Source organism: Mesoplodon bidens (genome assembly GCF_964165515.1).
Source record: "Mesoplodon bidens genome assembly, chromosome: 16".
Lineage (NCBI taxonomy): Eukaryota > Metazoa > Chordata > Mammalia > Artiodactyla > Ziphiidae > Mesoplodon > Mesoplodon bidens.
Window position 1 is genome coordinate 31,178,251 of NC_138173.1, and position 26,519 is coordinate 31,204,769.

At 36.2% G+C, this 26,519-nt stretch overlaps 1 protein-coding gene across 1 annotated transcript in view; it reads right to left on the reverse strand.

Annotated features, from left to right (window-relative positions):
• The window catches only part of MMP16 (matrix metallopeptidase 16), a 347,840-nt gene that overhangs the window by 13,484 nt on the left and 307,837 nt on the right, over positions 1-26,519 (reverse strand). Inside the window, exon 8 of the mRNA XM_081258113.1 lies at positions 3,262-3,412. Within this exon, the coding sequence (XP_081114239.1) occupies positions 3,262-3,412 (151 nt within the window). The remainder of the gene's footprint in view (positions 1-3,261; positions 3,413-26,519) is intronic.

Below are 26,519 nucleotides of genomic sequence, written 5' to 3' on the forward strand. Positions count from 1 at the left end.
ATCACTTACCCACTATGCTGTAGCCACAATATTTTTTTCCACTTTGAACATTCTAACATTTTTGCTTTTGTACTGCTATTTCAGGTACTTACAACACACTGTTCTGAATAACTTCGTGTGGTTGAAATTTCTCCCCACTAAAGTCCTTGCATCAGTGTCCCCTTCACAATTTAGGACTTTCTTGACCTCCACACTAATTTCTCAACCACTCCTTCCCACCCAAGGGCCTCTATCACATCATCACCTATTATATTTCTTGTAGTGTTTCTCAGTGTTAACATATCAGGGTCATTTATTTCTTCTCTGTTTACAACTATCTCCCCTAATAGAATCTAAGGACCATGGGAGCAGAATATTTGTGGTCTTTTTTACTACTATATCTTCGTTACCTAGTACATGTCACATAGTATGTGCTCAAAAAATATTTTAACTAAATGAGTGAGGGATATGTCAAGATGAGTACAGAAATCTTATGCAAGCAGGAATTAGAGCTATTGAGAATAGAATGGGCTGTCTCATATTTATGCTGTCACCACAGGTAGTCAGGTACAGAAGGATGAATACCTATGGAATGTAACTGAGGCAGTCTAGACTTTGGTAGGAAGTGAATATGATGTAGGACTGACATATGGCAGCACTTGAACCAAATATAATTTAAAGGTGTGCTTTGTTTGTCTAGCAAATTATATAAATGATTCTGATTTTGAATGCTTTTCTAGAATATTTGTACTTTCCAGCTCATCACAGTACCTATCACTCCCTATTGCCATATATATTACTCCTGTACCCAACACTGTATACATTATTTGCCTGATTCCTTAAAGCAATTGAGTTTTTTACACCTGAACTAGGTTATCTCTAAAATCATTTTCTGATCTTAACCTTAGAGAAATAGAAATCTGTTTTACATTTTTTAAAACAGAAAAATGTCAATGAAATAAGAGGAAGAAATAAATAAAGATAAATGTTTTCAATGTTTTCTCTCAAAATATACATGGAAAATATATATATAAAGTTAAAATTGATAAGTATTGTAAATATATAATGCCTATAAGGAAGAAAAACTCACTGAATTCTCATATAAAAGTGATAAGCAAATCGTTGTTTTTATGTTTGACTTAGATAGTTTAATGTCTTTTCCATCTACTTTTAATCTAGAATGAATGTATTTATAAATTGTGTGACTTTGGAATTAAGCAATTATACAAATATGAAGTCATCTGTTTATAAAACATCTATGACTCATGAACTAGTATATAAGATCACACACATGAAAATTAATTGGGATCCTGCTTTAAATATCTTTAAAACCTATAAAAGCAGTTATTTAAGCAGAACTTAAAATCAAAGTATTTCTATATATTTGTTATATTTTGCATGAAGCTTGTTAAGTCAGAAATAAATTAACTAAAACTCCTTTTCTCATTTATTATATCTTTATTCCATTATAAATTTGGTATGTAAACTTCATTGATTTCACTGACTTGAGGTGGCTCACATTTAATTTCTAAACTTAATTTTTTCAAGAAGTGCTAAGTTTTTAGAATGGAAACATTTTTAAAAGTATGGCTAACTGATAATAAAATGGCAGTTTTTATTGTCATCTATGAAACCCTCATTAAAGCTGTTATATGAAAGTTAAGCTTTCATGTTTTGTCTTGTAGAAGTTAATTTCTCCATGGTGTCTTCTCAGCCTTTTGTTTCTACCCCTTTCTGGGGGTGGGGGTGGGGTGGGGACAATACAGGATTGTATTGAACCTACTCTTGAAAGAGTACATTCAAGCAATTAAAACCAGCTGAGGAATTAAACTCTAACAACCTGAGGGTTGTTATTTTAAAGAATATAAGTCCACAGATTTATTTTCATTAGGGGACACCATGCTGTGGCAATTTCTTCATTCTTCTCTTTTCATACTCTAACTACACATATCTTACTGAGAGTCATATACTTTTTGTGATGATAAGCAGTATCTTCTACATTAATAGAGTTTTTGTTTGATGAATCTTTTTTGTTTTGTGATTTAGTAAGAAACATTCAACAAAACCTTAGTTTCATGATAGTGAATTAAAAGCTATGAATATTTTGCCATAGAAATATATACAAATTAAATGTATAAAAAGCTTGTAACAGAATAAAAGTATACATTTTTATCCATGGACACAAATGATAGGATCTTTTTGTTCACAGATAAAGCTCAATGTTTTAAGTCACTCGTTATCAAAAATTATAAAGTGTAAAATAAACAAGGTTTATATCCTTATTTTTCTCATGAAGTTGGAGACATTTTATAGGGTTACATTATGCTAAGATTATAAGGCAAACTCAATACTAGCTTGTTGCTTATTAAAACCTGTTGTTTTTATGTGTGTTCGTGCATGTGTGTGCTTTAAAATTACTTGTAAAATAATATACTTGAGTTTTACCTGACAATGAAGGTTATTTATGGGTGTCACATTTTGACCCAACTAGTAATAGTGTAACTAAAATTTGATTTTTCATCTTTATTTTTAACCTAATATTAATTTAAAATAATAAAAATATAACCTTCATCTTATATTTTATATGTAATATCTGTCAAAAAGTAGGCAGGGGGTGAAGTTAGTATGCCTAGTGGCTACTGTATGTCATAAACTAATAGTTCACTTTGTTTTACAAACCCTGTTAGTAATGTCATAAAAGGAAAAGAAATGACAGAAAATAGCAAGAGATATTATACTTCAAGCTAAAAGTGTTTATTTAGTCCAGTGATAGTTTGGTTAGTTCATCGCACCTATCTGCTGGTACCTAAATAAATAGTGTCCTAAGAAATAGAATTCATGACTAAACTGAAAGTATTTGAATATGTTCAAAATTAACTGTATGCAAAGTGTAAAAATTTAACTTTAAATATAAAAGCAAAAAAAAAAGCATCTCTTAAAAAGTACTTTTTAAGTAAAGTAAGTAAAATGATAAGAAAATGCATTGTAAGGATAAAATACACTACCTATACAGCTTTATAGGAATGTTAAGAGTATACAGAAGAGAAAGAATATATACTGTATATATACATTCATAAGAAAGTCACATTACTTGGGTATATTAGAGGAAGATTTATCTTAAATATTATTTTTAAATGTATAAAAATGGTTGCAATTCTATTAATTCCTGTGCTTATATCTACACAGATTCTTTCCTCAAATGTACATGCCTATTATAGACTAGATATATTGACTTCTCTAAACATTAGTTAACTGTTTTCCTCATGTGAAGCGTGTACTGACCTGTCCCCCTTGAAGAAATAGGTTTTCCCAACGTCCTCCCACCAAATGGCTGAATCAATACCATGAGGGGGAATTCCGCTTCCAAGAGTAATCAAGTCATGAGGGTAACCAGGTTGAAGAGTCGTGTCCTTGAACACCCAATATTTGTTACCTGTATGAAATAAGTGCAAATGCAGAATACACTAATTTAATGTCAGAAATTAGAATATATCTACTAACACAATTCATTTAAAATTATTTTACATGAAATCCATGAACTAACTTAGTAGCAGTCACACCTGGAATACTGACATTATTTTTGAAACATGTTATTTTCAAAAGTGGACATAATGAAAACTTACTTAATAATGTAATCAGAATTTGTGTGTTAATTTAAGAAATAAAAAAGATCTACAACTTGCTATATTGAAACAGTTTTGAATCAAGGGTCAAGGATTCTTCCTCTAGGAATTAGAGGCCTTATTTTCATTCAAGACTAAATCATTCCTGTGTTTTGGGCCTTCTATATGCCCTCAGATTGCAGTACTGATTACAAACTCTACTCTGTTAAAACACTTCTTCTGGGCTAATCCTTTTCTTTTAATATATAAACATTCACAAGTCCATCTAGTTTAATAAAGGCATCCTCTTTTGACCTGATGCCCTATTCTAGCTGTTACACTATCCTTCTCTGTAAGAATGGTGACTGAAGGTAACAAAATTTTAACCCTAAACTTGTTCAAAATTGCCAGAGTATGGCAATACTAAAAAAAAAAAGATGAACTTCAGTCAGCTTTATTACTGTTTTGAAATTGTCTACAGACAACACACTTCCTCATGCCCTACACCACTGGCAGACTATGTATACCACTCCCCTCTTCAGTATGACTCTCAAGTAGTCTGCAACTATTTCTCACTCCACTGAAAGTTGACTTAATACCCATTGTCTACTGAAAGCTTTTGTCCTGGAGTCACCAATGCCTACAATTTTCCACGCTTATCTATTGACACAGTTGCCCACTTAAAGAATTTTTCTCCCTGAGCTGCGAGAAAACCATTTTGTTGTTGTTATGGCTCTTTCTTCCCTAGCTGCTTCTTTCTGAGATTCATTTATTTTACTCAGTCCTTGAATGTTGACATTTCCCAAGGCTCTGTTCTCTGCTCTCTTCTCTTTTTATTTTAAATTGTACAGGGACAGAGTGGTGTCACAAACTCAAATACTTATAAGGGCCAGCTAGAGATGACAGGAGTGGAGTGGCAGAGGTATTCAAATATTGGGACACATCCTGGATCTTTCTATACTCAAGCAACTTCTTGAGTAACTAACTCCTCTTGAGGTTAATATCTGGCAAAGTAAAACAGTATCTTAATATCTGACAAATTATCCTGTGTCCTTTCTACTAGATGTAAGGCCTTCCTCATTGTTAAAATATTTCAATACTATCTGTATCTGAGGACTATGATAAACTGTAGCATTCATGTTATACCTAAAGGAATTTTTTAAAAAGTTAAAATCACTTACTAGCCTAAATCAACACAACACAAATGAACCAAAAAAACACATCTTCAGGCTAGATTTAGGTAGGAGTCTCTAGCTTGTAACCAGGGTAATCTTATTTACCCTAAGAGTTTCTACTACCATTTTTTATCATTTTAAATTAAAACAATATTTGTTGAGTACCTCCAGTATCCCAAGTATCATGTTAGGTACCAAGGATACTAAAGAGAACAAGACAGACCTGATCACTACTCTGATCATCCCACATTCAAGTGAATTCAGAAGATGAAAAACTAAAACACAAAAATGTAATTATAGTAATTGAAAAATTATTGAATGCTATAAAGGAAACACATCAGGGGTTGAGAAAAAGAAAACATAAGGGGAACATACTTCAAATAAGGAGATCAGGAAAGCATCTCTGAAGAAGTAACACTTAAGCCAAATTTAAAGAAAGAGAAGAAGGTGATACCTATGCAAAGAATGCTGGGAAGAGTGTTCCAAGAAAAGGAGAGTTTTATATGATCAAAACTGAAAGAAGATTAATTGAATGTAATAAGCAAGAAGATAGTAGCACTGAAAACCTATATGATGGGCTTGGATCTTAGTTTGAGTACACTGGTAAGCCATCAAAGAGATTAAATTAACAAAGGGATATGGTCTGTTTCCTATTTTCAGAAGATGATCTTTGCTCTTTTGTTGAAAACGGATCTTAGAGAGAAGAGTGGAAATAAGAAGGTCTATCAAAGATCTTTTGCCAGGGAAGAACCCTCAAGATGGAGGAGGAGTAAGACGTGGAGCTCACCTTTTCCCCACAGACACATTATAAATACATTTACACAAGGAATGACTCCCACAGAACATCTACTGAATGCTGGCAGAAGACCTCAGACTTCCAAAAGGGCAAGAAAATCTCCATGTAACTGGGTAGGGCAAAAGAAAAAAGAAAAAAAAAGGAAAAGGACAAAGAAATCAGGACAGGACTTGCACCTCTGGGAGGGAGCTGTGAAGGAGGATAAGTTTCCTCACAGTAGGAAGCCCCCTCACTGGCAGCGACTGGGGGGAGCTTCAGAGCCTCAGAAGAGAACACAGCAACAGGTGTGTGGAGGGCAAAGCAGAGAGAGTCTTGCACAGAGGGTTCCAGAACTCCGTAGCCTGAGACATTTGTCTGCTCACCCACCAGAGCAGGTGGGGGCTGGGTTCAGAGACTCGGGTTTCAGAGGTCAGACCCTAGGGAGAGGACTGGGTTTGGCTGCATGAAGACAGCCCGAGGGGCTGGTGTTCCACAACTGAGGGAGTCTGGGAAGAAGCCTTGGCCTGCCAGAGAGACAAGGAACCATTGCTGGGGGTGCTTGAGGAGAGGGGCAGGCCCGCCCTAGGAGCTTCTTCCGCTCACAGGCAGAGGACACAGTCTACATGAGCTTCAAGGGTGGGTGCGAGCTGCAGCTGCTATCTCAGACCCTAGAGGCAGGAGCTGACTGCTACTGCTGCCACCACTGCTGCCAAGGGTCCTGTGAGCAAGCACAGCTCACTGCCCACAACTTCCCAGTGATTTGTGCAGCCCGCCACTGTTGAGGGGCCAATGATCCAGGGACAACTTCCCCAGGAGAGTGAAGATTGTGCCCCAGGCTATTGCAACTTCCTGCTGGCCTCTGCCACCACAGGCACTCCCCTCACATCTCAAGTGTGGCCGCCATATCCATCCCTCTCCCCGGCCTGAGTGAGTAAGTGTGCCCTAGTTAGCCACTGCTTTTGCCCCTTCTCGCCTGGGCAGGTAAGTGATGGGGCCAAAAGCAAAGCTGAACTGCAGGGGTGGTGTGAGCAAAGAAGAGGAATAGAAATCTCTCCATGCAGCTGCAGGAGCAGTAGATTAAATCCTGACAATTGGCTTGGTAAACCCTACATCTGTGGAATATCTGAATAGACGAGTGTCCCCACAGTTGAGGTTGTTCTAGCTTTAACAACTGTGGACTTTGGGGGCAAGTACATGCAGGAATTGGGCAGGTCAAATTTTGAGCTGGGCTCACAGTGCCCATGTCAGGTCCAGAGACCTACTTAGAGGTATTAGAGGACTTCCTGTGTAGGCAGGGATTGGTTATGGCTCACTGTGGGGTCAAGGACAATGACAGCTGAGGCTACAGGAAAATAATAATTATTATTACTATTTTTTATTGTTTTGCTTATTCTGTTGTTCTTTTTTATTATTCTTTTAAGTTTTAATTTTTATTTATTTTTTCTTTTCTTTTTTATGCTTTTATTTTTAATGTTTTTCTTTTTTCTATTTTTACTTTTTTTGTAATACTGTATTTTTTCCTGTTTTTTTTTCTTTGTTTTGTTTTGTTCTTATATTTTTAACTATATTTTTAAAAATTTTTATAGTACTTTTTTGTTGTTCATTTATTCCATTTGTTTTCTTCTTTCTTTTTTCATCATTTTTGTGCATTTGTTTTATACTTTCTTTGACTTTTTTAGTTTGCTTTCTGCTTATGATTTGGGTTTTTTTTTTTGTTAGTTTAATTTTTATTGTTTGTTTTCAATTTTGGGTTCATTTATTTGTTTGTTTGCTCTCCTGTTTTGTTTTCTCTGTTTTTTTTTTCTGTTTCTGTGTGTATGTATATTTCTTTGTGTGATTTTCTGTTTGATTTTGCTATAACCATTTGTCTTGGGGTTTTTCTTTGTCAGTTTGTTTTCTTTATTATTTTTTCTTCCATGCTATGCAGATTGCAAGGTCTTGGTTCTCTGACCAGGGGTTGGTGTGAGCCTCTGAGGTGGGAGAGCCGAGTCCAGGACACTGGATCACCAGAGAACTACTGGGCCCAGGGAATATTAATTGGTGAGAGCTCTCCCAGAAGTCTCCATCTCAACAAGAAGATCTGGCTCCACCCAACAGCCAGCAAGTCCCACTGCTGGACACCTCAAGCCAAATAACTAGCAAGACAGGAATACACCCCCACACGTTAGCAGACAGGCTGCCTAAAGTCATATTAAACTCATAGACACACCAAAATACAACATCTGACATGGTCCTGCTCATCAGAGGGAAAAGATCCAGCTCCACCCACCAGAATGCAGGCACCAGTCACCCCCCCACCTCACGCACACACCAGGAAGCCTACACAAGCCAGTAGACCAACCTTAAACACTGGAGGCAAACACCAAAAGACTGAAGAAATGCAACCTTGCAGCCATTCAGCCTGCAGAAAGAAGACCCCAAACACAGTAAGTTAAACAAAATGAGAAGACAGAGAACTATGTTGCAGACAAGGGAGCAAGGTAAAAACACACAAAACCAAATAAATGAAGAGGAAATAGGCAGTCTACCTGAAAAAAGAATTCAGAGTAATGATCATAAAGATGATACAAATCTCAGAAATAGAATCGAGAAAATACAGAAACATTTAGCAAGGACCTAGAAGAACTAAAGAACAAACAGTGATAAACAACACAGTAACTGAAATCAAAAATACTCTAGAAAGAATAGATAGCAGAATAACTAAGAAGAAAGGATAAATGAGCTGTAAGATAGAATTATGGAAATAACTGCCATGGAACAGAATGAAAAAAAAAAAGAATGAATAGAAGTAAGGACAGTCTCAGAAACCTCTGGGACAATATTAAGTGCACTGACATTCAAATTATAAGGGTCCTAGGAGAAGAAGACAAGGAGAAAAGGTTCTGAGAAAATATTTGAAGACATTATAGTCAAAAACTTCACTAACATGGGAAAGGAAATAGTCAATCAAGTCCAGGAAGTGCAGAGAGTCCCATACAGGTCAAAGCCAAGAAGAAACATGCCAACACACATATTAATCACACTAACAAAAAGTAAATACAACAAAAAATATTAAAAGCAGCAAGGGAAAAGCAACAAAAAATATATAAGGGAAACCCCATAAGGTTATAAGATGATTTTTCAGCAGAAACTCTGAAGGCAAGAATGGAGTGGCAGGATATATTTAAAGTGATGAAAGGGGAACCTACTACCAAATTACACTACGCAACAAGGATCTCATTGATAGAGAAATCAAAAGCTTTACAGAAAAACAAAAGTTAAGAGAATTTAGCACCACCAAACCAGCTCTACAAAAAATGCTAAAGAAATTCTCTAAGCAGGAGACACAAGAGACAAAAAAGATCTACAAAAACAAATCCAAAACAATTAAGAAAATGGTAGTAGGAACATATATATAAATAATTACCTTAAATGTGAATAGATTAAATGCTCCAAACAAAAGACACAGTCTGGCTGAATGGATACAAAATCAAGACCCATATATATTCTGCCTATAAGAGACCCACTTCAGACCTATGGACACATACAGACTGAAAGTGAGGGGATGGAAAAAGATATTCCATGTAAATGGAAATCAAAAGATAACTGGAGTAGCAATACTCATATCAGATAAAATAGAATTTAAAATAAAGACTGTTACAATAGAAAAGGAAGGACACTATATAATGATAAGGGATCAATCCAAGAAGAAGATATAACAATTATAAATATATATACACTGAACATAGGAGAACCTTAATGCATAAGGCAAATGGTAACAGCCCTAAAAGGGGAAGTCGAAAGTAACACAATAATAGTAGTAGACTTTTTAACACCCCACTTTCACCAATGGACAGATCATCGAAAATGAAAATAAATAAGGAAACACAAGCTTTAAATGATGGACTTGACTGATATTTATAGGATATTCCACTCAAAAACAACAGAATAGGGACTTCCCTGGTGGTGCAGTGGTTAAGAATCTGCCTGCCAATGCAGGTGACATGGGTTTGATACCTGGACTGAGAAGATCCCACATAATGCGGAGCAACTAAGCCCATGAACCACAACTAGTGAGCCTGTGCTCTAGAGCCCTTGAACCACAACTACTAAGCCGGGGAGCCACAACTACTGAGCACATGTGCCACAACTACTGAAGCCCACACACTTAGAGCCCATGCTCTGCAGCAAGAGAAGCCACAGAAATGAGAAGCCCACACAGTGCAACAAAGAGTAGCCCCCACTCGCCACAACTAGAGAAAGCCCACACATGGCAATGAAGACTCAAGACAGCCACAAATAAAATAAATAAATAAATAAATAAATAAATAAAAACAAAACAGAATACACTTTCTTCTCAAGTTCACATGAAACATTCTCCAGGATAGATCACAACTTGGGTCACAAATCAAGCCTCAGTAAATATAAGAAAATTGAAATCATATCAAGCATCTTTTCTGAGCACAATGTTATGAGATTAGAAATAAATTACAGGAAAAAAAGTGTAAAAAAATCACAAACACATAGAGGCTAAACAATACACTACTAAATAACTGAGACATCACTGAAGAAATCAAAGAGGAAGTCAAAAAATACCTAGAGACAAATGACAAAGAGAACACACTGACCCAAAACCTATGGGATGTAGCAAGAGAAGTTCTAAAAGGGAAGGTTATATCAATAAAATCCTACCACAAGAAACAAAAAAAAAATCTCAAGTAAACAATCTAACCTTACACCTAAGTAACTAGAGAAAGAAGAACAAAAAACCCACAAAGTTAGTAGAAGGAAAGAAATCATAAAAGAACAGAAATAAATTAAATAGAAACAATGAAAGCAATAGCAAAGATCAATAAAACTAAAATCTGATTTTTTGAGAAGATAATCAAAATTGAAAAACTTTTAGCCAGACTCATCAAGAAAAGGAAAGAGTGGGCTAAATTAAATAAAATTAGAAATGAAAAAGAAGTTACAAGGGACACCTCAGAAAGACAAAAGATCATAAGAGACTACTACAAGCAATTATTTGCCAATAAAATGGACAACCTGGAGGAAATGGACAAATTCTTAGAAAGGTATAACCTTCCAAGACTGAACCAGGATGAAATAGAAAATATAAACACACCAATCACAGGTAATGAAATTGAAACTGTGATTACAAATCTTCCAACAAACAAAAGTCCAGGATGAGATGGCTTTACAAGCAAATTCTATCAAACATTTAGGGAAGAACTAAGACCCACAAATTCTATCAAACATTTAGAGAAGAGCTAACACCCATCCTTCTCAAACTCTTCCAAAAATTACAGAGGAAGGAACACTCACAAGCTCACTCAATGAGGTCACCATCACCCTGATACCTAAACCAGACAAAGATATCACAAAAAAGAAAATTAAAGACCAATATCACTGATGAATATAGACTCAAAAATTCTCAACAAAATACTAGCAAACAGAACCCAACAGCACATTAAAAGGATCATACATCATGACCAAGTGGGACTTATCCCAGGGATGCAAGGATTCTTAAATATACACAAATCAATCAATGTGATAGAGGGAGACCTTTAAGATGGCTGAGTAAGACGTAGAGATCGCCATCCTCCCCACAAATACATCAGAAATACACCTACAACAACTCAAACTGAACACATAATGAAAAATGGCAGAAGAACTCAGACTTCCCAAAAGGCAAGAAACTCCCCACGTACCTGGGTAGGGTCAAAGAAAAAAAGAAAAACAGAGACAAAAGATTAGGGATGGGACCTGCACCTCTGGGAGGGAGCTGTGAAGGAGGAAATGTTTCCACACACAAGGAAGCCACTTCACTGGCAGAGACGGGGGGTGGCAGGCAGAAAACTTCGGAGCCACAGAAGAGAGAACAGCAACAGGGCAGTGGAGGGCAAAGCAGAGAGATTCCCACACAGAGGATCAGTGCCAACCAGCACTCACCTGCCAGAGAGGCTTGTCTGCTCACCTGCCAGGGTGGGTGGGGGCTGGGAACTGAGGCTCAGGCTTCAGAGGTCAGATCCCAGGGAGAGGACTAGGGTTGCCTACGTAAACACAGCCTGAAGGGGGTGAGTGTGCCACAGCTAACCAGAAGGGAGTTTGGGAAAATGTCTGGAACTGCCTAGAGGCAAGAGACAATTGTTTTGAGGTGTGCAAAGAGAGGGGATTCAGAGCACCACCTAAATGATCTCCAGAGATGGGCAGGAGCCACAGCTATCAGCATGGACACCACAGACGGGCATGAAATGCTAAGGCTGCTGCTGCAGCCACCAAGAAAACTGTGTGCAAGCACAGGTCACTATCCACACCTCCCATCCTGGGAACCTGTGCAGCCAACAAGTGCCATGGTCCCGTGATCCAGGGTCAACTTCCCCAGGAGAACAAATGGCATGCCTCAGGCTGTTGCAATATCACGTTGGCCTCTACCACCACAGGCTTGCCCCACATTCCATATCCCACCCTCCCCACAGTCTGAGTGAGCCAGAGCCCCCTAATCAGCTGCTACTTTAACTCCATCCTGTCTGAGCAAAGAACAGACACCCTCGGGTGACCTACAGACAGAGGTGGGGCCAAATACAAAGCTGAAACCCAGGAGCTGTGCAAACAAAGAAGATAAAGGGAAATCTCTCCCAGCAGCCTTAGAAGCAGTGGATTAAACCTCCATAATCAAATTGATGTACCCTACATCTGTGGAAAACCTGAATAGACAACAAATCATCCCAAAACTGAGACGGTGGACTTTGGGAGCAACAGTACACTTGGGGTTTGCTTTCTGCATTCAATTTCTTTCCTGGTTTTATGTTTATCTTAGTTTAGTATTTAGAGTTTATTATCATTGGTAAATTTGTTTATTGATTTGGTTGTTCTCTTCCTACTTTTTTCATATATATATATATATATATATTATTTTTTCTCTTTGTGTGAGTGTGTATGTGTATGCTTCTTTGTATGACTTTGTCTGTATAGCTTTGTTTTTTTCCTAGGGTTCTCTCTGTCTGGGTTTTTTCTGCTTGTTTATCTGTTTTTTTTTTTTCTTTCTTTTAGTATAACTGTTAGTGTTTGTTATAATTGTTGGATTTGTTTTTTAGGTTTGGTTGCTCTCTTCCTTCTTTCTTCCTTGTTTTTCCTTTTTCAATTGATTTTGTATTTTTATATTTTTAATAATTATTTTTTAGTTTTTATTTTAATAAATTTATTTTATTCTTTCTTTCTCCCTTTCATTCTGAACCATGTGACTGACAGGATACTGCTGCTCTGGCCGGATATCAGGCCTGTGTCTTGGAGGTGGGAGAGTCAAGTACAGGAATTGGTCCACCAAAAACCTCCCACCTCCACATAATATCAGATGGTGGAAGCTCTCCCAGATATCTCCATCTCAACGCTAAGACACAGCTCCACTCAACAACCAGAAAACTACGTTGCTGGACAACCTATGCTAAACAACTAGCAACACAGGAACACAACCCCACCCATTAGCAGAGAGGCTGCTTAAAATCATAATAAGGTCACAGACACCCTAAAACACACCACAAGATGTGGACCTCCCCACCAGAAAGACAAGATGTAGCCTCATCCACCAGAACAGAGACACTAGTCTCATCCACCAGGAAACCTACACAAGCCACTGAACCAACATTATCAACTGGGGGCAGACACCAAAAACAACGGAAAATATGAACCAGCAGCCTGCAAAAAAGGAGGCCCCAAACACAATAAGTTAAGCAAAATGAGAAGACAAACACACAACAAATGAAGGAGCAAGGTAAAAACCCACTAGACCTAACAAATGAAGAAGAAATAGGCAGTCTACCTGAAAAAGAATTCAGAGTAGTGATAGTAAAGATGATCCAAAATCTTGGAAATAGAATGCAGAAAATACAAGAAACTTTTAACAAGGACCTAGAAGAAATAAAGAGCAAACAAACAATGAACAGCACAATAAATGAAAATAAAAATTCTCTAGAAAGAATCAATAGCAGAATAACTGAAGAAGAATAACAGATAACTGATCGGAAAGATAAAAGAGTGTAAATAACTATTGCAGAGCAGAATAAAGAAAAAAAGAATGAAAATAATTGAGGACAGTCTTAGAGACTGCTGGGAAAACATTAAACACACCAACATTTGAATTATAAGGGTCCCAGAAGAAGAAGAGAAAAAGAAAGGGAGTGAGAAAATATTTGAAGAGATTATCGTTGAAAACTTCCCTAATATGGGAAAGGAAATAGTCAATCAGGACCAGAAAGCACAGAGAGTCCCATACAGGATAAATCCAAGGAGAAACACACAAAGACATATATTAATCAAACTATCAACAATTAAATACAAAGAAAAAAATTTAAAAGCAGCAAGGGAAAAACAACAAATAACAAACAAGGGAATCCCCATAAGGTTAACAGCTGACCTTTCAGCAGAAACACTGAAAGCAAGAAGGGAGTGGCAAGACATATTTAAACTGATGAAGGGGAAAAATTACAACCAAGATTACTCTATCCACCAAGGATCTCATTCAGATTCAACGGATATATTAAAACCTTTACAGACAAGCAAAAGCTAAGAGAATTCAGTATCGCCAAACCAGCTTTCCAACAAATGCTAAAGGAACTTCTCTAGGCAAGAAACACAAGAGAAGGAAAAGACCTACAATAACAAACCCAAAACAATTTAAAAAACGGTAATAGGAACATACATATTGTTAATTACCTTAAATGTAAATGGATTAAATGCTCCAACCAAAAGACATAGACTGGCTCAATGGATACAAAAAGGAGACCTGTATATAGGCTGTCTACAAGAGACACACTTCAGAACTAAGGACACATACAAACAAAGTGAGGGGATGGAAAAAGTTATTCCATGCAAATGGAAATCAAAAGAAAGCTGGAGTAGCAATTCTCATATCAGACAAAATGAACTTTAAAATAAAGACTATTACAAGAGACAAAGAAGAAGACTACATAATGATAAAGGGATCAATCCAAGAAAAAGATATAACAATTGTAAACATTTATGCAGTCAACATAGGAGCACTTCAATACATAAGGCAAATGGTAACAGTCCTAAAAGGGGAAGTAAACTGTAACACAATCATAGTAGGGGACTATAGCACCCCACTTTCACCAATGAACAGATCACCCAAAATGAAAATAAATAAAGAAACACAAGCTGTAAATGATACATTAAACAAGATGTACTTAATTGATATTTATAGGACATTCCATCCAAAAACAACAGAATACACTTTCTTCTCAAGTGCTCATGGAATATTCTCTAGGATAGACCATACCTTGAGTGACAAATCAAGCCTTGGTAAATTTAAGAAAATTGAAATCATATCAAGTATCTTTTCTGACAACAATGTTATGAGACTAGATAAGAATTACAGGAAAAAAACCTGTAAAAAATACAGACACATGGAGGCTAAACAATACACTACTAAATAACCAAGATGTCACTGAAGAAATGAAAGAGGAAATCAAAAAATACCTAGAGACAAATGACAATGAAAGCACAATGACCCAAAACTATGGTATGCAGTAAAAGCGTTCTAAGAGGGAAGATTATAGCAATGCAATCCTACCTCAAGAAACAAGAAGCATCTCAAATAAACAACTTAAAATTATACCTAAAGCAATTAGAGGAAGAAAGGAAGACAGAAACAAACAAACCCAAGGTAACCAGAAGGAAAGAAATCATAAAGATCAGATCAGACATAAATGAAAAAGAAATGAAGAAAGCAATAGCAAAAATCAATATAACTAAAAACTGGTTCTTTGAGAAGATAAACAAAATTGATAGACCATTACCCAGACTGATCAAGAAAAAAGAGAGAAGAATCAAATCAACAGAATTAGAACAGAAAAAGGAGAAGTAACAACTGACACTAAGCAACTATATGCCAATAAAATGGACAACCTGGAAGAAATGGACAAATTCTTAGCAAAGCACAACCTTCTGAGATTGAACCAGGAAGAAATAGAAAATGTAAACAGACCAATCACAGGCACTGAAATTGAAACTGTGATTAAAAATCTTCCAATAAACAAAAGCCCAGGACCAGATGGCTTCACAGATGAATTCTATCAAACATTTAGAGAAGAGCTAACACCTATCCTTCTCAAACTCTTCCAAAATATATCAGAGAAAGGCACACTCTCAAACTCATTCTACGAGTCCACCATCACTCTTATACCAAAACCAGACAAAAATGTTACAAGAAAAGAAAACTACAGGGCCATATCACTGATGAACAAGGATGCAAAAATCCTCAACAAAATACTAATAAACAGAATCCAACAGAACATGAAAATGATCATACACTGAGATCAAGTGAGGTTTATCCCAGCAATGCAAGGATTCTTCAATACATGCAAATCAATAAATGAGATAAACCATATTAACAAACTGAAGGAGAAAACCATATGATCATCTCAACAGATGCAGAAAAAGCTTTCAACAAAATTCAACACCCATTTATGATAAAAACTCTCCAGAGAGTAGGCATAGAGGGAACTTACCTCAACATAATAAAGACCATATATGACAAACCCACAGCCAGCATCGTCCTCAATGGTGAAAAACTGAAGCCATTTCCACTAAGATCAGAAACAATACAAGGTCGTCCACTTTCACCCTTATTATTCAACATAGATCTGGAAGTTTTAGCCATAGCAATCAGAGAAGAAAAGGAAATAAAATGAATCCAAATTGGAAAAGAAGAAGTAAAAGTGTCACTACTTGCAGGTGATATGACACTATACATAGAGAATCCTAAAGATGCTACCAGAAAACTACTAAAGCTAATCAATGAATCTGGTAAATTAGAATGATACAAAATTAAGGAAGATAGATTTTTTGCATTCCTATACACTAATGATGAAAAATCTGAAAGAGAAATTAAGGAAACAGTACCTTTTACCATTGCAAAAATAAGAATAAAATACCTAGGAATAAACCTACCTAAGGAGACAAAAGACCTGTATGCAGAAAATTATAAGACACTGCTGAAAGCAATTAAAGATGATACAAAGAGCTGGAGAGATATACCATGTTCTTGGATTTGAAGAACCAAAACTGAAAATGACTATACTGCCCAAAGCAATCTATAGAATCAATGCAATCCATATAAAATTACCAGTGCCATTTTTCACAGAACTAGAACAGAAAACTTCACAGTTTGTATGGAAATAAAAAAGACCCTGAATAGCCAAAGTAATCTTGAGAAAGAAAACTGGAACTGGAGGAATCAAGCTCCCAGACTTCACAGATAAATAGAGAGCAATGGAACAGGATAGAAAGCCCAGAGATAAAACCATGCACATATGATCACCTTATTTTTGATAAAGGAGGCAAGAACATACAATGGAGAAAAACAGCCCTTTCAATAAGTGGTGTTAGGGAAACTGGACAGCTACATGTAAAGAATGAAATTAGGACACTCCCTAACACCATATACAAAAAAACTCAAAATGGAGTGAAGACCTAAATGTAAGGCCAGACACCATCAAACTCTTAGAGTAAAACATAGGCAGAACACTCTGTGACATAAATCACAGCAAGATCCTTTTTGACCCACCTCCTAGGGAAATGGAAATCAAAACAAAAATAAACAGATGGGACCTAATGAAACTTAAAAGCATTTGCACAGAAAAGGAAACGAAAAACAAGATAAAAAGAAAACCATCAGAATGGGAGAAAATATTTGCAAATGAAGCAACTGACAAAAGATTTATCTCCAAAATTTATAAGCAGCTCATGCTACTCAATATCAAAAAACAAATAACCCAATCCAAAAATGGACAGAAGACCTAAACAGACATTTCTCCAAAGAAGATATAGAGATTGCCAAGAAACACATGAAAGAATGCTCAACATCACTAATCATTAGAGAATTCCCAATTGAAATGAGGTATCACCTCACACCAGTCAGAATGGCCATCATCAAAAAATCTACAAACAATAAATTCTGGAAAGCATGTGGAGAAAAGGGAACACTCTTGCCCTGTTGGTGGGAATGTAAATTGATACAGCCACTATGGAGAACAGTATGGAGGTTCCTTAAAATCTAAAAATAGAACTATCATATGACCCAACAATCCCACTACTGGGCATATACCCTGAAGATACCATAATTCAAAAGAGTCAAGTACCGCAATGTTCATTGCAGCTCTATTTACAATAGCCAGGACATGGAAGCAACCTAAGTGCCCATCAACAGATGAATGGATAAAGAAGATGTGGCACATATATACAATGAAATATTACTCAGCCTTAAATGGAAAAGAAATTGAGTTATTTGTAGTGAGGTGGATGGACCTAGAGTTTGTCATCCAGAGTTAAGTAAGTCAGAAAGAGAAAAAAAAAAAAAAAAAAACACTGTATGCCAAGACAAATATATGGAATCTAAAAAAAAAAAAAACAAAAAAAAAAACAAAAAACAAAAAACAAAAGGCTCTGAAAAACCTAAGAGCAAGATAGGAATAAAGACATTGACGTAGAGAATGGACTTGAGGACACGGGGAGGGGGAAGTGTAGGCTGGGAGAAAGTGAGAGGGTGGCATGGACTTATATATACTGCAAATGTAAAATAGATAGCTAGTGGGAAGCAGTCCCATAGCACAGAGAGATCAGCTTGGTGCTTTGTGACCACATAGAGGGGTGGGATAGGGCGGGTGGGAGGGAGACACAAGAGGGAGGAGATATGGGGATATATGTATATGTATAGCAGATTCACTTTGTCCTAAAGCAGAAACTAACACCACATGGTAAAGTAATTATACTCCAATAAAGATGTTAAAAAAAAAATCAGTGTGATGCACCATATTAACAAATTGAAGAATAAAAATCATATGATCATCTCAGTAGATGCAGAAAAATCTTTTGACATAATTCAACACTCATTTTTGATAAAAACTCTTCAGAATGTGGTCCTAGAGGCAACCTGCCTTAACATAATAAAGGCCATATATGACAAACCCACAACAACCATCATTCTCAGTGCTGAAAACCTGAAACCATTTCCACTAAGCTCAGGAAAAATACAATGATGTCCACTCTTGCCACTATTATTCAACATAGTTTTTGCAAGTGCTAGTCATGATAATCAGAGCAGGAAAAGATATAAAATGAATCCAAATTGGAAAAGAAGTAAAAGTGTCACAGTTGACAGATGACATGATACTCTGCATAAAAAATCCTAACGATGCCACCTAAAACTACTAGAGCTCATGAATGAATTTGGGAAAGTTGCAGGATACAATATTAATGCATAGAAATCTCTTGCATTCCTATATACTAACAGTGAAAGTCAGAAAAAGGATACGATCCCATTTACCATTGCAACAAAAAGAATAAAATACCTCGGAATAAACCTACCTAAGGAGGTAAAAGACCTGCACTCTAAAAGTTATAACACACTGATGAAAGAAATCAAAGATGACACAAACAGATGGAAAGATATACCATGTCCTTGGTTTGGAAGAATCAATATTGTCACAATGACTATACTGCCCAAAGCAATCTACAGATTCAATGCAATCCCTATCAAATTAGAGGAATCAGGCTCCCTGGCTTCAGACTATACTACAAAACTACAGTAATTAAGACAGTATGGTACTGGTACTAAAACAGAAATATAGATCAATGGAACAGGATAGAAAGCACAGAGTTAAACCAATGCACATATGGTCACCTTACCTTTTACAAAGGAGGCAAGAATAGACAATGGAGATAAGATAGCCTCTTCAATAAGTGGTGCTGGGAAAATTGGACAGTTACATGTAAAATAATGAAATTAGAACACTCTCTAATACCATACACAAAAAATAACTGAAATGGATTAAAGACCTGAATGTAAGACCAGACAGTGTAATACTCTTAGAGGAAAACATAGGAAGAGCCCTCTTTGACATAAATCACAGCAGTATCTTTTTTGACCCACCTCCTAGAGTAATGAAAGTAAAAAGAAAACTAATCAAATGGACCTAATGAAGCTTAAAACTTTTGCATGGCAAAGAAACCATAAACAAGATGAAAAGACAACACTCCAGATGGGAGAAAATGTTTGCAAATGAAGCAACAGGTAAGGGATTAATCTCCAATATATACAAACAGCTTGTATGCTCAATATCAAAAAACAAAACAAAACAGCCCAATCCAAAAATGGGCGGAAGACCTAAATAGACACTTCTCCATAGAAGACATACAGATGGCCAAGAGGCACATGAAAAGATGCTTAACATCACTAATTATCAGAGACATGCAAATCAAAACTACAATAAGGTATCATATCATACTGCTCAGAATGGCCATCATAAAAAAATCTACAAACATTAAGTGCTGGAAAGGGTGTGCAGAAAAGGTTACCCCCCTACACTGTTGGTGGGAATGTAAATTGATACATCCACTATATAGAACAGTATGGAGGTGCTTTAAAAAGTAAAAATAGAATTACATTATGACTCAGAAATCCCACTACTGGGCATATACCTTGAGAAAACCATAATTTAAAAAGACACATGCACCCCAATGTTCATTGCAGCACTGTTTACACAGCCAGGTCTTGGAATCAACCTAAATGTCCATCAACAGAGGAATGGATAAAGAAGATGTGGAATATATATACAATGGAATATTACTCAGCCATAAAAAGGAATGAAATTGGGTCTTTTCTAGAGTTGTTGATGGATCTTAAGAGACTGACATACAGAATGAAGTAAGTCAGAAAGAGAAAAAGAAATATCGTATAGTAATGCATCTGGAAAAATGGTACAGATGAACCTGTTTGCAAGGGAGAAATAGAAACACAGACCTAGAGAACCAACTTATGGACACCAAGGGGGCAAACGGGGGTTGGGATGAATTGGGAGATTGGTATTGACATATACACTAATATTTATAAAAATAGATAACTAATGAGAACCTGCTCTATAGCACAGGGTACTCTACTCAGTGTTCTTTGGTGACCTAAATGGAAGGAAATCCAAAAAAGAGGGGGTATATGTAAACATATAGCTGGTTCACTTTGCTGTACAGCAGAAAGTAACACAACATTGTAAAGCAACTATACCCCAATAAAAAGAAAAATAAACTTGCCATGTAAGAGGCTGTCCATACATCTTAAACAAAGAAAAAAATGATCTTTTGCTAGAATTAATTAATTGAATTATTAATCAAAAACTTAGTATGCATACCAGGCACTGCTTTAGGCACTAGAGATATGGGAGTGAACAAGAAGGGCAACATCTTGGGCTTCCCTGGTGGCACAGTGGTTGAGAGCCTGCCTGCCGATGCAGGGGGCACGGGTTCCTGCCCCAGTCCAGGAAGATCCCACATGCCGCAGAGCGGCTAGGCCCGTGAGCCATGGCCACTGAGCCTGCAGGTCCAGAGCCTGTGTTCCACAACGGGAGAGGCCACAACAGTGAGAGGCCCGCGTACGGCAAAAAAAAAAAAAAAAAAAAAAAGAAGGGCAACATCTCTACTCATGGAGATTAGATCACAGTGAATGGGTATGGGGAAAACTGACCTTAAATAAGAAAAAATAATGAAGATAATTTCAAAAAGAAAAATGCTATAAAACAGAAAAAAAAAAACACTGATATAAAAATGTTGTGGTGGATGGGGGGCTTCTTTGTATTGGAGATAGGAAAGATCCCTTTATTTGGGTGACAGATGAATTGTGACTCACATAATTCAAAAGAGCCAACCCATTGAAGACGGTTTGAGGGGGAGGAAATACCAAGAACAAATGTCTCAATGGGAAAAATCTTAGATAGCTAGAACACAACATTGTAGGAATATATAATAAGGATAGATGTGAGGACCTCTATTTCCATGGCCTTGTCAAAATTTAAAGTTTATTGTAAGTGAAATAGGAAGCCATTGAATAATTCAGTTAAAAAGGTTTTTTATTATTTATTTGTTTGTTTGTTTATTTACTTATTTATATGTAGTCTGGAATAAGATGGCAGCAATAGAGTTGGAAAGGAATCATGACATATTTTGGAGATGATATTTATACGCATTGCCGATGGGTTGGTTGTGGGGAATGAGGAAAAGATTGTATTATGGAAAATCCTGACGTTCTGACTTTTGTAAATGAGAGAATAATATTGTTACATAAATAGACAAAGATGACTGGGGTGGATGGGCTGTTGGGAGTTCAATTCAAAAGTTTGAGAAGTCATTTAGATATCTAAATCAAGAAGTCAAATAGACAATTGGATGTGTGTTTGAAGATAATAGATTTTAAGTCACAAGCATAAATATGGCATTTACTAATTTATGATTTCATGAGATAATACAGGGAAATATATAGAGCATGAAGAGAAACCAGGACTGGATTTCTAGAAACATGTGACCCCCAAAAATATCATATAAGGGATGAGGGAAGAGTAGGCAAATAAGAAGGGAGTTGGAGGAGACAAGGAAGGAAGACTAAAGTAAAAACAAAAAAATAAAAAACCCCACGAATCCAAAAAAGAGAGTGGTCGTAAATGGCTGTCCATAGTCCAAATATATCTTGAAAGCCAAAAATATATGTAGTTACCTACAGGGATTTTCTACAAAGTTGACCCACATGCTCAAATTTGAACTCATCAAAAGACCTTTCTTCTTGTTTTTCCCTGTTTGGCATACTAGTTACTCAGTGGCTCATATCTGAAACCTCCCTGTTCATAGTTTTTCATATCTATTAGATCATTACATTCAACTGGTTTGATTTTGTAAATCTTCCTTGAACCTGCCCCCTGCAGATCATTCTTCTTGACCCAGGTACTAGGTATGCTTTTCCATCATCCCTTTATAGTCAACTGTCTTGTCCACAAGCTCTAAGGTAGGTCTCATTGTTCTCCATAGCCTCCTTATATATTACCATTCCAAACCTAGAGCAAGTTAAAATTCTGCAGAGTTATAGAGATATGGGTTAGGCAGATCAGAAGAGATGAGCAGAGCAATTCATGTCTCTTTCTTGTCAATATGACCCAGGGAATATTGAGAGACTTTCCCACCCAGCAGGGAGAACTGAATAGTCATTATGCATTAGGAGGCCTGCGAAGCCATGATTCCCTAAGCAAGCATACATTATGAGGAGGAAGAAATTGAGTAATCAGAGAGGTAGACTGAAAGAGAAAAAATAATGGGGTAAATGCAAGAACAAACAGAAGAAAAACAAGGAGGCCTATTAGAGAGATGGCATGTGTAGCCAGTTTCTGAGTTATGTGACTTCCTGTCACACCCACTCCTAAGCTCAATTAACCTGGTTGGGTTTATTTTTCTTTTTACTGAATGAGACTGTTCAGTATAACTTTTTGACCATCCAAACATAACACAGATATTAGGTGTATAAGCCCAAGTCTGTTGGCCAAATTCCTGGCTTTTAGCCACTGTATCATATGCCTTCCAGGCTTGTGACTTAAGAGCAACCCTTTTATTTTATAGCTTGTATTAGTCCAGAAGCCTCCTTCCTTTTTTCCCTGCCTCCAGTCTGCTTCTCTTTTATCTATCTTCTACAAGGTCATTAAAGATATCTCCCTAGAATGTATGCCTGATTTTATCTCTTTTGTTCACATTTTAAAATAGAAAGCCTTACAATAATAGAAGAAAGAGAAAAAAAGTCCTGTTCTGTTAGCCTGTATCTCAGTGACTTATTACAACCATTCCTTTCATCTCAGCTTTAATTACGAAACAGTATATAGTTTCAATGCCTCCCATGCTGGCTATGTAAGAGTAAAGCTTTTACCAGCTCAACTCTTTTCTTTCAAGCAGAAGCACTCTAGTATGCTTTAGAGCACTTCTGTTTGCAGTTCCTAAACTCAATCCTTTCCATGAAAATTTCTTCACACTCTTTCTAGGCCTTCTAATGATGTTGCTAAGCTCAAGGGTACCCAGGATATCCTGCTGCATACAACATGAGAAAATATTCACAGAAGCACAGTTTATGTGTTGTCCAGTGTGTCTCAGGAGAGGACAATGTGTGAAGAAAGACAAAGACTTACAGTTCTTCCCGGAAAGTCTTGTTATTATATAAAAGTATTATTCTGAGGAGAGGGAATTGTAATGTGTTTTGGAAATACTCCCCAATACAGTTGGTCAAAAGTTTTCCATCAATAAAAGAGAAACTATCTGCCCTTCACTTTTAGTGATCAAGGCCTTTGTCTAAAAAGGTCTCAATTAACTTTAATTTTTTTTTCTTTTAGGAACAAACACTAGGGGATTTTTTAAAATGTATTCATTTCTCTTTAAAACACAAAACAAAAAAGAAAACTCATCAGTAAACATTTGCTGTAAGGTTGCATGATGAGATTCCAGCAGTTACATACAAAACAATTTAAAATGAACAAAATCTTTCCTGCTGAGTATTTGTGGCATAGAATTCAAGAAAATAATGCAACAATGATTGTGAGCCATACAGTTAATTCTCCAAGTGCTTATTAAGGAAATACAATTATACAATTCCTTTTGTATCTTGATGAGGTAAGATTTTCACATGATAAAATTGAAGTGACTTTGTTCCTATTTTTTAGATTTTGAGTAAATATGTAAGGTTCATATTCAACTATTTTTTTTTAATAGGAGAAGTGGATTTTTAAACTACCTTACCATCAGACGGTCTGGTTCTCTAGGAAAATATTGCCTCTTTGGCAGAAAGAAGGTATTTACTGGATTTCATATGAGGTTGATTTCTGGAATAAGTGGAAAAAACTCGTCCTTACTGACATTGTACTTGGCAGAATGCAGAAAAAAAATATCAACAAGTCTTAGTTAAAGACAGAGAAGCTTTATAAATAAAACAAATAACCTCAATGAATGTTTGGGGTTTGAAGGGACTTTATAGATCATCTATTCCAATAATTTTTCAATGAGATTCACCAAGCAATGCATCCATCCAGCCATCCAGCCATCCAATGTGTATTTGTTAAGAGCCTATTACAGCCAGTCACTGAACTAGGAGCTGTAGATACAATAACGAAGGAAACACACTAGGGTCTTGCTTTTGTGGAGCTGAGAGAACAGCACAAGAAAGAGACACTAAGCAAACAATACCAAAAATAATTTTTAAATTGCATGCTTATTCCTACAAGAAAAAGTATAGTGTCTAATTACTTCTAAGAATTTTTATCAAAAGGACAGTGCCTACTCTGGAGGCTGAGACTATTATCTATTCTCCTAACACCCTTGAACTGAGCCACTGTTACTGAGAGGAGTGCACTGTATTGTTCACGTGTACTGGATGAGAAAAAAACATTGAGAATTCAGCCTAACACATTTATTTTACAAGTCAAAAAAGTTATGTGCTTGAAATCACACAAACAATTGCTAATAGATTTGTACTACAGTCCAGGTCTCTTAATTCAGTGCTTAACTTAATTCCAAATTGACTTTCAAAACAGAACATGTATACACTCTGTCTGGCTTTCAGAATTGCTGATAATTTCCTGCTTCCTTTCCCCTTTATCAACTAATCATTCACACCTTTATTTTTGGAAGTGTTTATTAATTAATCCACTGCATTATGCTCATGCCTTGCTCATTGTATCCCCATGAATTAGATACCCTTTTAAAATTACTAAGTTTTTAAAACAATCAGCTGTATTTTTGTCTCCTCAGAGTCTACAAAACTCTACTTATACATTTATATTTTGTATCTTCTATTACAACAGTGGTCAGTAAACTAGGGCCACCAGCTGCTGCCTGTTTTTGTAAATAAAATTTTATCTGACCACAGACACACCAATTCATTCACATATTGTTTAATCTGCTTTCATCATGCAACAAGAGCATTTAGTAATTATGATAGAGACGTTATGATCTGCAAAGTCAAAAGTATTTACTATGTGACCTTTTACATAAAAGATTAGGACATAATTTCATATTGGCTGTTCTTCTTCATATAAAATGAGCCTGTACGTGGATTATCTATTAAATTTTGTTTGGCTAATTACTGTTCAACACTGATACATTCTTTGAGAACACTATAAATTTTTTAAAAAATTATCATAAATAATATATTCTTTATTAGTCTCTGTGGTTTAGTGGAACATTCAACATCTTTGAAATCAGAATTAGGGGATGATTGCTCTACCAATTATTAGCTGTGAGATATCGGGCAAGTCACTAAATCTGAGGCTTCCTTTCCTAATTTATACATAAAATACTAACACCTCTCATAAAAAGTTCTGGAAATAATTATAGATCAAATGTGTAATATACCCAAACTGTATTTGGCTCATAGTACCCAATAAATGGTACTTTTTATATAACAGAATACTCGGCTGAACAAATTTGCCTTCTACCTACTTAAAAAAATAATGTCAATAATCAATGATTAAGGACACTGACTGACATCAGTGCCCATTATTTGGATTATCTTTTTTTATTTTCCTTCTTCTTTATTATTTTTTTAAAATATTTTTTTTTAAATTAAAAAAATTTAACATCTTTACTGGAGTATAATTGCTTTACATTGTTGTGTTAGTTTCTGCTATATAACAAAGTGAATCAGCTATATGTATACTTATATCCCCATATTCTTTCCCTCTACCATCTCTCTCCCACCCTCCATATCCCACCCGTCTAGGTGGTCACAAAGCACCGAGCTGATCACCCTGAGCTATGGGACTAATTCCCACTAGCTATCTATTTTACATTTGGTAGTGTATATATGTCAATGCCACTCTCTCACTTCGTTCCAGCTTACCCTTCCCCCTCTCTGTGTCCTTAAGACGATTCCCTACATCTGTGTCTTATTCCTGTCCCCTAGGTTCTTCTGAACCATTGTTTTTTATTAGATTCCATATATATGTGCTAGCATATGGTATTTGTTTTTCTCTTTCTGACTTACTTTACTGTGTAGGACAGTCTCTAGGTCCATCCATCTTACTATAAATAACTCAATTTCATTTCATTTTATGGCTGAGTAATATTCCATTGTATATACGTGCCACATCTTCTTTATCTATTCATCTGTTGATGGACACTTAGGTTGCTTCCATGTCCTGGCTA